Here is a 13,386-nt window from a genome sequence, read left to right on the forward strand (position 1 = left end):
CAGTGGTCTTTTTGGTTTATTTTTCCAAAATTATTTTTTCTCTCTGATGATGAAGTCGCTCCTCCAAATACGAGCAGTGCTGAATGTGTCCTGACAGCTTTTGGAGGAGCGTGTGGTTTCTTGTGGAAGAGGAGGGAGGATGGGGACAGCTGCAGGCACCTGATGTCCTGGGGTGCACTGGGAAGAGCATTTCCAGCAGGTAATGCCCCTGTGCCCAGCTCTGGAGGCACCTCTGGGTGCTGTGCCCAGCTCTGGCTCCTCAGCACAGCAGGGCCAGGAGCTCCTGGAGCTGAGCCAGGGCCTGGAGCATCTCCGTGCCCAGGAAAGGCTGAGGGAGCTGGGGCTGCTCAGCCTGGAGAGGAGCCCCAGGGAGAGGGGCTGGGCCTGGGGGCCCTGGGTCTGTCTGTCTGTCTGTCTGTCCCTGTCTGTCCCTGTCTGTCCCTGGGTGTCTCTGTCCTAGTCTGTCCCTGTCTGTCTGTCCCTGTCTGTCCCTGTCTGTCTGTCCCTGTGCCCAGGCAGGCTCAGAGCAGTCCCAGGCTCTGCTCCAGGCCCAGCAATTCCCCCTGCACAGAAGGCACAGCTTTATTGTGCCCAGACCACGCACTGGGACAGACTGGCTGCCCAGAGAGGCTGTGGATTCTCCTTCCCTGGAGATATTCCAGAACTGTTTGGACACAGCCCTGTGCTCTGGGCTCTGCTGGAGCAGGGAGGTGGCACCAGTGACCCCACTGTGACTTGCAGCCTGACTGATGCTGCAGGGAGGACCCAAACGTGATCACCTGGATTTACATCAACGAGGAGCTCAGAACCAAAACATCACATCCAGTTCATCTGACAGAACCTCTACAGACAGAGAAGACACCACTGTGCTCCCTCACTGCAGCCTGCAACAGGAGCAACTGATTTTTCTAGTCAGACTGAAAGGGGGGGGAAAAAAGCCCAGATCCAGTTTGTGTTGTAATTTGGAAGTGGGTGAGTGTTCAGAAGCAGGAGGAAAATGCTGACTCAGATATCCTACTGTAATAACTGTAGCCTGCTATAATCACTGCTCAGCCCATGTAGGTGGAGAGATGCCTTTAACATTAGCCATAAATCAATAAATTATGCAAATACCAATACTAGCATATTGTTTAACGCTCTGCTTTTAAAAAGTCACGCTTAAAAAAACAGATTTTTTTAAAATCTACTTGAAACTACTCACAAAGTATTTGCAAAATCTTACATGTAGCTTTTCTTCCCTGTGTGAGAAGCTGTGTTGCTGATGCAAAAACTCATCTTAGGGGCTCTAATTCCTTCTCCCAAGTGTTTGTTAGATAAGTACATAAATCATCACATCAAATGCAAAGCTAGGAGCAGTAAATGGTGACTAGAGCATAGTTAACCCTACAGTGCTTTTCATTGGAAGGCTTGTCTTGCCAAACTCTTCCTGAGATCTTAAAATACACAGTTGTGAAGAAAGCTTTTGAAAAAATATTAATTCCCTTAGTACAGTTTCTAGATCTACCAGTGTTGTCATGTGCTGAGTGGTTGGTCAGATGAGCTTTTTAACCTTTATTTCCTTGCTAAATATTGCAGCTGGCTCATTTAGTCTGAAATGAAAAACTGATGGGAGTAAAGGCATAGTTCTCATTTTGGCTATGAAGAAGAGTAAAATGTCAGTATTTCATAGGTACCACCTTTCATGCTTTACCTGTACTTTTCCACCATCTACATTCCTGCTGAGCACAAAGGACCAAGCCTGTTCTGTTCAGCCAAGAAAAACATCCATTCATTCCAGCTAAATTACTGATGTGAATGGATGATAGACCTTGTGCCTACTTTGCCAACAGTGATTTTTTTTCCCCTGGCCCCTTTTCCCCCCTTTAAGCTATCCAACACTTTGGCAGATATTTGGGCTTTCAACTTAAAGCACTCATCAAAAATAGAAAGTTAAAGAAGAATAGAAACACACTGCAAATTTCTGACAGACTCAAGGTTCCCTGGTAAATCAATATCAAAGTAGAGGGGGTTTGATTTCTTTTTTGCCAAGAAAATACTAGAACTGATCTTTTAACTGTTTAAAAATACTGTTTATGTGTAACCTCCTAAGATCACTGTGGTAGTACAACAGACCAGACTATCAAATATTTGTACACTTAAGCACGCTGCTTGTTATGAGAACACTTGAAGGCGTTTAAATGTTCTGTATTTTGAAAATTGGGTACAAATGAATTTTCTAGAGCTGTATTGTGCTTGGAAATCCCAGTTCAGTAACACAGGTTTGTGTAGCCTGAATGTGCCTGAACAGTTTTGTTTATTTCTAATTTAATACAAAGCAGAACTTTTGTTTCTTCACTTGTTCTAGAGTGGTTCATGATGTGAGCATTAAAACCCTGATGTCATGTTCCCTTAGACACTTTTTCTCTTGATTTTACCAGGAACTCTGTGTTATGGGGCAGGGTGGGAGTCAAGTCTCTGCCATTTTAAAATGCTTTTTGTTGCTAAAGGATAAAACCACAACTGGTCCCTAAATTCAAGAAATCCAGATGAAACTGAGCTCCATGGTTAGCACATCCATGCACTTGAAGTGATGTGGAATTGGAAATGTAGAGGCAGCACATAACATTACTTGAAGTCTTATTAAATTACTGAGCTGGGATTTTAATTTACAAAAGCTTTAACACATACTGTAGAACAGGGTGAAATAACACTGAGTAACTTGCAGGATACAGAACTAGGATTTGCTTGTAATTTACCCCAGAGAATGGATACACATGAAAAAAGTGTTTCATCTTAAGGTCTTGATGATGACTTGAATGCTTGTCTTGATGGTGGGAATGAAGAACATTCTTTACTGCAAACTGAAAGTTTGGGCTCACATGTGTTAAGAGAGAATGAATTCTTCCTTCAGATGAGGAGAGCAAGGCATTTGGTGTAAAAAGGGAATCTGTATTTTTATTTGCCTTCACTCCTCAGGAAAATAAACATCATTTGGTTTGATGTTGGATCTCTGTATCTGGCAAGTGTGTTCCTCACTCTTCTTCTCCTCTGCAAATCATTTATGTCCTGCTGTAAAAACAAGCTAAGACACTAAACACGAAGGGATAATTGAGTTGCTCAGTTGTGACAACCCCAAAAACACACCAAAATTAATCCCATCCCCTCCTTAGGTTGTCATTTAAGATCAGGAGATCTGAGCATTTACATTTTTTGTGTATTTGGGTCAGTGTGAGCTGGATCCTCACAACCTGCAGGACTCACACTGCAGTTTTGGGTCAGAAATACTGGATTTGTCAGCTGGCACAAATAACACAGTGAATGTGTCCTGTGCAGTTTTTGTGAAGGATGCCAGAGGGAATCACTTTATGATTAATTGTTCAAATGCCTAGTTATTAAAATTACAAAGAATTTTAATAACTACCCACTTGAACAGTAGATAAAATCTTTACATGATATTATTACACTGAAAACATATGGTTTACTGCCTTACAATTTAATGATGTCAGAACTGTAGATTGGAAACAACCTTTGAAATATTCATTCCTTTTGTCCCTTTTTTCACACTTTTGTATTTCTGGGTGTTCTGTACAGCAAAGAAAATATGGTATTTATTTCATGAGGACTAAGAGATGAAGCCTTGCTCTTCCTTTCTAAAGAATTTTTCTGCCTACACCTGCAGCTTCTTCTTTTTAATTTATGTCTGCAATTTGTTTTGCTTTATGTTGTTTAAACTTTACATTTGCCTCGATGGAGACAAGCCCTATCCTCACCAAGATTTGTCTTAGCTTTAGTGTGAATTTTGACTGAGTAAATAGTACAAGAATTAAATTGCCCTTTGTAGATGAAAGCAATAAAACTACCTAATATCTCCGATGGGAATACAAGCTCTTAACTTTCTTAAAGTGATTGAGATCCCTCTCAAAGTCACTTCATGAGGAGGGGGAAACTTTATCCCTAAGTCATTGGTATTTCATATCCTGCTTGCCTCAGGAAGAAATTAGAGTAATTTCACTCCTAACAATATATGAAACTTGGGAATCTGAGGGAGAAGGAGTGCCAGGGTGGAAAAAAGTTCATTTTGAAAGCAAAATACCTTTGCCAAACTTCAACTTAATGGACAGGTCTTACACTGTACAGGCATAAATACTGAGCTTTATTCTTATGCTTTCTGACAGATTTTCTTTTTCCCTGCTCTTTCTTTGAGAGACAGTTTGGGGCTCCAGGCTATACAGACCTTGTACTGTCTTGCTTTTGAGAGGACTGGATTTATAGTGCTGCTTTTTTGATGAAACTGGCTGGCAATTGCCCCACTTTTGGGGATCAGTGGGATTTTAGAGCATTTCCTGGTACTGCATCTCTTTGCTGGTTCTAGGTGTTTTTCAAGTGAAAACTTTCTGCTGTGTATTTCTTGCAGAGTTCTGATGTTCTTGATGTGCAAAACATCATAGGAAAAAACAAAGTTGAAAGCATAAAATGCTACCAAATGTGGATGGGGAAGCAAAATAAGAATCCTGCTCCTGTTTGAACACGTTTTTTAGGTCTGGGAGCTCTGGTGTTACACAGAACAAGGTGAGAGCTGCCTGGATTTTTCAGTTGAGTTTATTGCAGGCTTTGATTTGGAGAGCTAAGGTTTGAGAGAAGTGCTTATAGAATTAACTGTGCCATAGCTCCAGGCTAAGACATTCCTGTTGTGAGTGGGAACAGCTGACCTCATGCTCTGACCTCCACAGGACCTAAGTGGATTTATTCATGTGTTTAAAGTCAGCATATGCTTCTGCACATTGCTAAGCCTCAGCCTTGCAGACAAACAACTCCAGATTAATTATATAACAGGGGTGATTACTTTATGTTAAGGGTGAATAACAGCACTTCGCTCAGGATATCCAAACTGCCACTATGCAAGGTGCTGGCATGGTGTGGAAATCGCTGGGAAGGATGATCTGAGCTCTTTCCAGTACTATAACTCTGTATTCCCAATGATGTATTATGCTCTGTATTATTCCACATGGGGTACAATATTTTTTTTCTAGCATCACCTGTCATAGTCACTTCTTCTGTGGTGTGTTTTTCTTTCTGTGCATACATAAACTCAAGTTGGTGCAATTATGAAATCTATGATGTACAGATTTATTATATCACTACAAAAACCTAAGAGGATTTTTTTAAAGAAGTAACTCCTGCTGTACATACAATAAAAGCCAATTGTCTCTGTGTGGTGTGCTGTCCTACTTACCCAGGTGTAACAGATGGTTTTCTACTCTCCTCCACTCATTTGACCTGTTGCTTAACACAGACCATTTACCTGTTTGTTCAGGAGCAGAGTTCTTTGCTGATAACCCCAGCCTATCAGGCAGCCCCTTGTTGCTTGAGAAATCACCTGGAACACAGATTGGGTAGGGAGTCAATGGCAGAAGGAATTGTGGAGCTCACTGTGGTTACTCAGTATTTTTTTTCTCTTGGTTATGTGGTAATATCCTGAATTAGGGGGCAAAGGGGGAGGAGTGTTAGAGCCTGGATCCTGTGGGGAAGACACCAGTGCTAGAATGAGCACAGCCTGGGAATTAGGTTATCTTAAAAGGTTATGTTATAAATCAGTGCTGCCACAAAGCCCTACCAGACTGAGGGAAAAAAACACCAACACAAACATTAAAACCACCACAACAAAAAACCCAAGAAAACAAATAAAAGGCATTCATGTGAGAATAGCCACAATAATGTTTATTTCCCTTCCAAAGCTGAGGGCTGTACCTTCTTTTACAAGGAAATGATAAATTACATTCCCTTACTGGGAGTTACTGCCCACATTTACATGCCTGTTTATTCCTTATTATTTAAGTGCTTAGCTCAAAGTTCCTGATAGTCTCCTATTAACAAACCTTCACCTTTTCCTCCCTGCTCTAATCTGTGGTGAGTTGTTATTACCAGTGTGGTGCCATTCTTACACATTAATAAAAGTGACAAGACCTGTGGGAGGAGAGCAGGAATGGAGCTCCAAGTATGGCACCATACTCTTCCCTCCCATTCATCCTTCTTAAAAAAGAAATATAAAAGATCTAGAGCAATTTTTCACCCCTCTACCCAGGTGAGCCTGGTATAAGATACAATTTCACAGTCTGAGGTTAATGCTGAAAAAAATAATTTTGGAGCTGCAGGATCCAGACTTACATGTATTGTAAACATACTGATAACTATACTGAATTAATTTATACTTACTTTGCCAAAGTGAATGGACTGCAAGTAGGATAAACCACTCTGGTGTGCTGGATGCTGGAGAAAACCAGACAGAAGTCCATGTGAGTATGCACTAAGATATACAGGGAAAATAAGTAAAAGCAGACTATACAAAAACTACCAGTCAGCTTCAGTCCTTGATAAAGAAAATTATTTGCACAGGCAGTTAGATCCTTTAAAAAACTCCCCTTACTGCTCCTGTAGTCATTTAAAACTGCTGGTGAGTCATTTTGAAAGAAGAAATGGTCCCCCATCCTGAAATCAACGCTGTTTTGCCAAGTACAATATTTTGAAAATTCAAAAGCTGCGTTGTTTCAGGTTCCCTAAGCACTTGACAAGACAGCACAGTATGGCCATGGAGTACATCAGGAAGAGCATTTCCACCAGGTCAGGGGTGATCCTGACTCTGCTCAGCCCTGGGCTGCTCTGCCCAGCTCTGGATCCTCAGCACAGCAGGGACAGGAGCTCCTGGAGCAGGACCAGTGGAAGGTGACAAAATAAGGGTTGGGAGCACCTCTGCTATGAGGAAAGGCTGAGGGAGCTGAAGAGACACCTGAGAAGGGACATCATTAATATATAAACAGCTAAAGTGAGGATGCTCAGAGATGGATCCAGGCTCTGCCACAGGATGAGAGGAATGGGCAGAAACTGATGCACAGAAGTTCCACCTGAACATGAGGCAGAACTTCCCTGTCCCAAACAGATTGTCCAGAGAGGATGCAGAGTGTCCCTCACTGGAGTAATTCCAGAACCATCTGGACACAACTCTGTCCCATGTGCTCTGGGATGGCTCTGCTGGAGCAGGGAGATGTGACCTGGTGACCCACTGTGGTCCCTTCCAGCCTGACCCATTTCCATACTCTCTACACATCTCTGGAAACTGGTACTTGGGTTTGTGGGATGGCTGACAATCGAGAAAGGACCTGGCTGTTTCCAGCTGTTTAAGATGTAGCCAGAGGTGAGAAGAGCACATTCCCTGGAGAAAACAGAACTGGTGCCAGCTTCCCACCACCTTCTGAGCTCCAGTGGTGGTCTGACAGTGAAGGCTGACCAGTCACAACATGGTGACAAGGAGCACTGCATAAGGCTTTAGGGGGACTCCACTTAGCAGGCAGCACTTCTCAGCAGAGCAAAAAATAGGGGCATCTTGCTTGAATACAAAAAGTCTGCGTGCTTCTTGCCCTGGCCACTGCTTGGAGTGGTGGAAACACCTGAAGGTTTAAAGCCCCTTAAACGATTTGAGCTGGCAGGCACAGCAGGGCTGGGTGCTGATAGATCCTGTTAATGGCAGAACGTGAGACTCAGAAATCATAGAATCATTTAGCTTGGAAAAGACCTCTAAGATCACTGAGTCCAGCCTGTGACCCATCCCCACCTTGTTCCCAGCCCAGAGCACTGAGTGCCACATCCAGGCATTCCTTGGACACCTCCAGGGATGGGGACTCCAAACCTCCCTGAGCAGCCCCTGCCAATGTCTAGTCATGCTTTATGTGAAGAAATTCCTCCTAATGTCCAACCTGAGCCTTCCCTGGTAAAACTCCAGATGATGTCCTCCCATCCTGGAGTACTGAACCTCAGTGAGGGTTGGATAAGGAGGCACAGGCCAGGGCTTGGGCCAACAGCCCATTGAGTGCCTAATGTGGCTTTTGTGCAGAGAAAGGCAGCAAAACTGGAGCACAAGCCCTCTGAGGAGTGGCTGAGTGTCACAGCTTATCCTCTTTTTGCCAGGGTTGGGATTAAATGCACGAGATGGTATTTCTTGTTCAGACTCAGATGTTTATTAGTTCTTATCTATATTACAGCCTCTACAGCACTTCAAGCTAACAAATTAAAAATGGAGGTCTATCTTTCTCTCTACAAGGCCTTCTAAGGATAAACTGTCCAATTAGGAAATGGCACCTAAATTATTTTTACTTTCAACCCAATAACCAACCACCCATGGCCTGCAATGTGGACTTTGCTACCCAATTACACAAAATCACCCAAACCCATGAAGAAGAAGGTGAAGAAGGACTTCACCCTAAAACCTCCGTCTTGCTTTCTATATATTACTGTATTCTAAAACCTTAAACTCTAAGTTTTCCACCATGTGATATTACACACTTCTATTCATACTATACACCCATAATCCCAGTTCTACCATTCAGTTTTGGAGGCTCCACAGCCCCAGGTCAAACGCAGTGTTCTCCTGGGGGTCAGTGCCTGTCAGCACAGAAAGTATAAAATTCTCAGGGACCACAGAAAGTCTAAAATTCTCAGTGACCAGGGTTCCAGCAGCTGAGAGAGCTGGGGGTGTTGAGCTGCAAAAAAGGAGGCTCGGGGGTGATGTTATTGCTCCCCACAACTCTTTGAGGGTGCAGCCAGGTGGGAATCGAGCTGTTCCCATGGAACAGGGACAGAGCCAGGGGAAATGACCTAAGCAGCGCCAGGGGAGGGTCAGGTCAGACACCAGGACGAATTTCTCCAGTGATGTGATTAAACTTTGGAACGGGCTGCTCAGGGACGTGGAGGAGTGCCCATGCCTCGATGTATTTAAGGAACGGGCCCTAAGTGCCGCGGTCTGATGGACAAGGTGGTGTCGGATCATAGCTCGGCCTGGATAATCCTGGAGGTCTTTTCCAACCTGCCCGACCCTGTGATTCTGTTGGTGCCCACTCCAGGCCGCCTCTCCTGCGGCCGGCACTGCCCGGCAGGAGACGGGAAAGCGGCGAGAGCCACCCGGGCGCTCCGTCCGCCACCTTCAGCGGGGGCAGGGGAGCCGCCGCCAAGGGCTCCGGTGGAACCCAGACACTGGTGGCGGCAGCGCGGGCGGTGAGGCAGGGACACGGCCCTGGTGAGGGCCGGGGACACGGCAGGGACACGGCCGGGCTGAGGGCCGGGGACACGGCCGGGGTAGGGCCGGGGCCGGCCCCTCCGCACTACACTTCCCGCCCTGCTCCGCGCCCGCCCGCGCCGGCTTCCGCTGGCGCGTGGTTTCCGGAGCGGATCGGAACCCGGAGCGCGGATCCGATCCGGGTCTGGCCATTCCCGGGGCAGGTAACGCCGGCTCCCCGCGCTCCTCCCGCCGCACCCCGCGCTCTCCCCGCCACCCCCGCCCGGGACCCCCCGCTCCCGCCCCGCCGCGGCTCCTCCCGCCGCTCCCCGGGACGCGCGGCGGGGCCGGGGCGGGCGCGGCGGCCGCTCCGAGCTCTCCCGGGGCGGCGGCGGCGGCTGCGGCCCCGCCGCCTCCTCCTCCGCCGCCGCCGCCTCCTCCAGGCCGCCTGTTCTTTGTTACAGCGGCCGGGAGGGCGGTAGCGAAGGGGGCGAGGCGGGTCCGAGGCAAAACCCGGCGGAGCCGCTCCCGGATCCCGGGCCCCGACGGGCTGCGGGCGGCGGCGCGGTCCCTGAGGGGCGGGCGCGGGGCGATCCCCGCGGGCAGGGCAGGGCAGGGCACGGAGCCGCGGCGGCCACGGGGATGCGGGGCCGGCAGCGGGGAGAGCCTCGGCTTGGCCGCAGGGGGATGGGGATGGAGGGGGGGTGGGAGCTCCCAGGTGCGAGGGCGTGCTCCGGAGGAGGAGGAGGAGGAGGAGGAGGAGGGAGGTGTGGGGATGCTGCCCTGCCCCGGGGTGTGCCCTGGGAGAGGGTGCGGTGGGCGCCCGAGGAGACAAAAGGAGGGGAGCGGCGGTGTGCGGGGCTTGGCACACGTGAGGTTTTCTGCAGTCCGCTCGTTTTGTGCTCAGGGCCATTAAACTTTGCGTGTAGTTTATTCACGCGGGAAGGGCAGGTGGCACACACCCCGCCAGCTGCTGCCTTGCTCCGTGCCCCCCTGGCTGGCCTAGAAATCGTCTCCCTCCTCGACAATAATTGATAGAATGGCCTGATTTTTTTTTTAAGAAATACAAGGCCTCACTGTAGTTTACCAGATGTTCTGCAATTCTTTTGAGCGGTGGCATGAACAAGTTCTACTACATTATGACAAAAACTGCGTTTTTAAGTACATCCTTCCACATACCTAAAAGCAACACCCATCTGCTTGTGTTCTCAAGTTATTCACACTTGTAGAAACCCATTCTCAGACTGAGGAAAGAGTAACTTTAATTCCACCTTGTTGATCATTAAGTTCAAGCACAGATTTTACTGCATTTTCCTGACCTACTTTTTTTTGGAAAAAAAAAAAACCCATTAACATGATCAAAATGGCTCAACTTAGCGCTTGATCCTGATTTCTTTCTTCAGCAGTTTATAAGGGGAAAGTGTGATTTTACATTAGTTCTTAAATTTTTACAGCTCAAGTGGTTCCCTGACAGTATCTTGAATGTCATGGGCTGCAGACAGGTACCTGTGATGCTGCAGCCCCTCAGTGTCTTCATTTGGATTCCCTCAAGTTGCAGATGTTTTCAGAGGCCTGTATTGCAGCTGGAATTTTTGTGCATACCTGTGTGGCTCTACTTTTGGGCGTAAAATCACACATCTAATTGTACAAGCCAAAAAAAGTGGTTTTCTGCTCTTTCACTGCCATCAGAATTAAGCTTTGTACCTGGTCTAATTTCCTGTGTGTGGCTTTTTCTCCTTGTTATTGACTGCTAATGATTGCTCTCTATGTAAAAAATACCTGAAACTCCCAGAAGCTTTGATTATCTCTTCAAGACAAGAACAGAATTAGGAGCAGTGGGATGAGTGACTTCATGGAATATTTTTCTGTTACAAATGTTTGAAAAGAAAAAAAAAGAAATCAGACCCATAGCAACAGCAGATGAGGGCAAAAACAATTGTGAAGCCTGTCTTCAGTGCCATCATGTGAATGGCACATCGTGACTCTGTTTACCAGCTGGAGCGCGTGGCATCGTGTGGTTTATCTCAAAAACTCCTGGGAATTGCAGAGATCAGGGAGGAGGAGGAGTTCTGGAGCTCATGGGTGAGGAGTGTGTAAATCAGAATTGTGAAGCAGGTGCCGGTGTTTGTTTGGGAGCGAGGAGTGGCGATGGAGAAGGAGCGTTGTGACGTGCAGAACATGAGAAGTCCTTGCTGCAGAGAGGGAGCTGCGCTAATGCAGATGGCTGAGGCTGCCTGAGGCACCTGTGAGGGCCCTTCACGCTCCCTCCCCATCACCTTGAACAGTGCTGATCATTTCTCCGCCCCTTCCTTGCTATTCTCATCTCACGGCCCCTGGAACAAGACAGAGCTGCTGCTCCTGTAATGTCACCTGTCCCCAGTCTGCTCTTTGCCAAGGATGGGGGACAGTCCTGCAGAGACACTGCACCCCTGAACCATTGACCCAGGCCATTATTTGTTAATTCAGCCATATTTAGGATTAAAGTCTTGTCAGGACACAAACTATCTAAAAACAGCTGGCCATACCCCTCTCGAAGTAGTGTAAAGCAAACCAAACCATTTTTGACATCACCTTACACCACTTGTTTTGCAGTGCTTGGACTCCACTAAATACTTGTTGCATCGTTCTCCTTGCTTTCAGGAGAAGAGCTTTTGGGGAAATTTCCTGAATTGCTGTTTGTACTCAGCTTTTATATAAATGCTTGTTCTGTTATTTGAGCTTAATCCCCAAAAGCTGCAGCCAGGAAAGACCCAGCTTGTGCCAGGGGTGGGGAAGTGTTTGCCCCTTACAGCAGTGAGTGTTAGGGAGGGATCCTGCTGCTGGCAGGGGGAGTTTGGGAGGGCAGTACTTGAGGAGTCCTGATCCTGAGTGGTGGCTGTGCTCCCACATTTCTGGCTTGGCTTTTGTTGCTGTAGTAGCAAATGATTTATCTATTTTCAAACAGGGCTCTGTGAATTTGGTGTGTCATGTTTCCTCTCACAGATTCAGGCTCTTATTCCTTCCCATCTTCTTCTTGGCCACCACACTTGCTGCTTTTCAGCCTCATCTCTCTCAGATTTGTGTCATGATCTTTGTGTTGCTTTGCTTCTCTTTTGAGGCATTGGGAAAATTCCTTATTTGGGGAGGAAAGCAATTTTTTTGGGGTGGAAAAGGGAAAAACTCTCTTCTAGGTCCTGCTTGTGTTGTGGTCTTAGCAATACATAATTATGTTTGCCAACCACAATTTAATTGTTGAGGGGCAATAGTGTTCATGCAAGTTTTTAATACACACTTCATTAAAGAAGTGAGTATAGATTAACCTTATTTATCTGTGAAATCAAAATTGGTCAGTTACCATTTCGTGGAAGGCAGTGACAGAGGCAGGATTTTATTTCCCCAGGTTTTCTGGTGCTCAGTACCACGATATACCTTTGCTTCTGGAAGAGATCTGTGTTTGTATCTGCAGTTTTTAGGTTTTTAAATTATTGTGATTATTAAATAAGTAATCTGCCTTTTGGAGATAATTTTTTAAAGCTACAGTTCAATAAAATGTTGCACTGGGCCTTGTTCCTGCAGCGTTTGCTGCTGACCTGGATTATCTTCTGCCCTTGCATGTTCTGAGGCTCCACAGGAGCTTTTTAGCAGGGGATGCAGGAGTGGCTGGAAGTTTGTCAGAGATGGGGAGCAGCAGGAGACAGAATTTCCTCACAGAGAAATGCCTGAGAACCCACAGACATTAAAACTTCCTTGGTAGTGATGTCTGCAGCACATGTCATGATACAGCAGTCTGTGGACCTTTTTCTCAACTTTAATTTTTTTAAATTTTCAATTGGTACTCCTGCATGGACATTAATGTGTTTGGGTAGGCTCTGGGTCAGTCAGCATCATTACTTCACAAAGGGATGTTTATATGATACAGAAAGTAAAAGTTAATTCAGAACTAACTTCATCTTTTATATTTTGGCAGGTTTAAAAAATGGCTGAAGATGGCAGTGAGGAGATTATATTTATTTGTAAGTATTAGAAAAAGGATCTAACTCTCACAGTGTGTGACTTGTCTACTCAGAATGCTTGAAATTAAAGACTAAACCAGACTTAAAATTTTATTTAGAAACATTGCTTTGTGTAAAGGAGGCTGAAACAGCTAATGGGTGACTAGAGAGGAGGTTGTGTAATTTAAGCATACACATTGTGACGCTGTTGGCAAACACACAATGAAACCTCTGACTGTGAGTTAGCAGCACAGCTTTTTCATGGCTGAAGTGAGTGAGATTGAAGGTCTCACACTCGTGTAAGCCCTTTGTTTATACAACCAGCTCTGGCAGCCACGGGTGTCTGGGGATAACTCTGACCTCTGGCCTGATTTGGGGATCTGCACCTCCCCA

At 46.2% G+C, this 13,386-nt stretch overlaps 1 protein-coding gene across 6 annotated transcripts in view; it reads left to right on the forward strand.

The window, feature by feature from the left end:
- Positions 1-9,162: 9,162 nt before the first annotated feature.
- PRDM15 (PR/SET domain 15) overlaps positions 9,163-13,386 on the forward strand; it is a 35,719-nt gene continuing 31,495 nt past the window's right edge. For 5 of the 6 annotated variants that reach the window (XM_033051978.1, XM_033051980.1, XM_033051983.1 and 2 more), the window contains exons 1-2: positions 9,163-9,246; positions 12,969-13,014. In XM_033051978.1, the coding sequence (XP_032907869.1) occupies positions 12,978-13,014 (37 nt within the window). In that variant the 5' untranslated portion in view covers positions 9,163-9,246; positions 12,969-12,977. Of the gene's footprint in view, positions 9,247-10,398; positions 11,105-12,968; positions 13,015-13,386 lie in introns of those variants that run through there. The other variant, XM_033051979.2, reaches the window with a different exon arrangement.

Source organism: Catharus ustulatus, chromosome 2 (genome assembly GCF_009819885.2).
Source record: "Catharus ustulatus isolate bCatUst1 chromosome 2, bCatUst1.pri.v2, whole genome shotgun sequence".
NCBI lineage: Eukaryota > Metazoa > Chordata > Aves > Passeriformes > Turdidae > Catharus > Catharus ustulatus.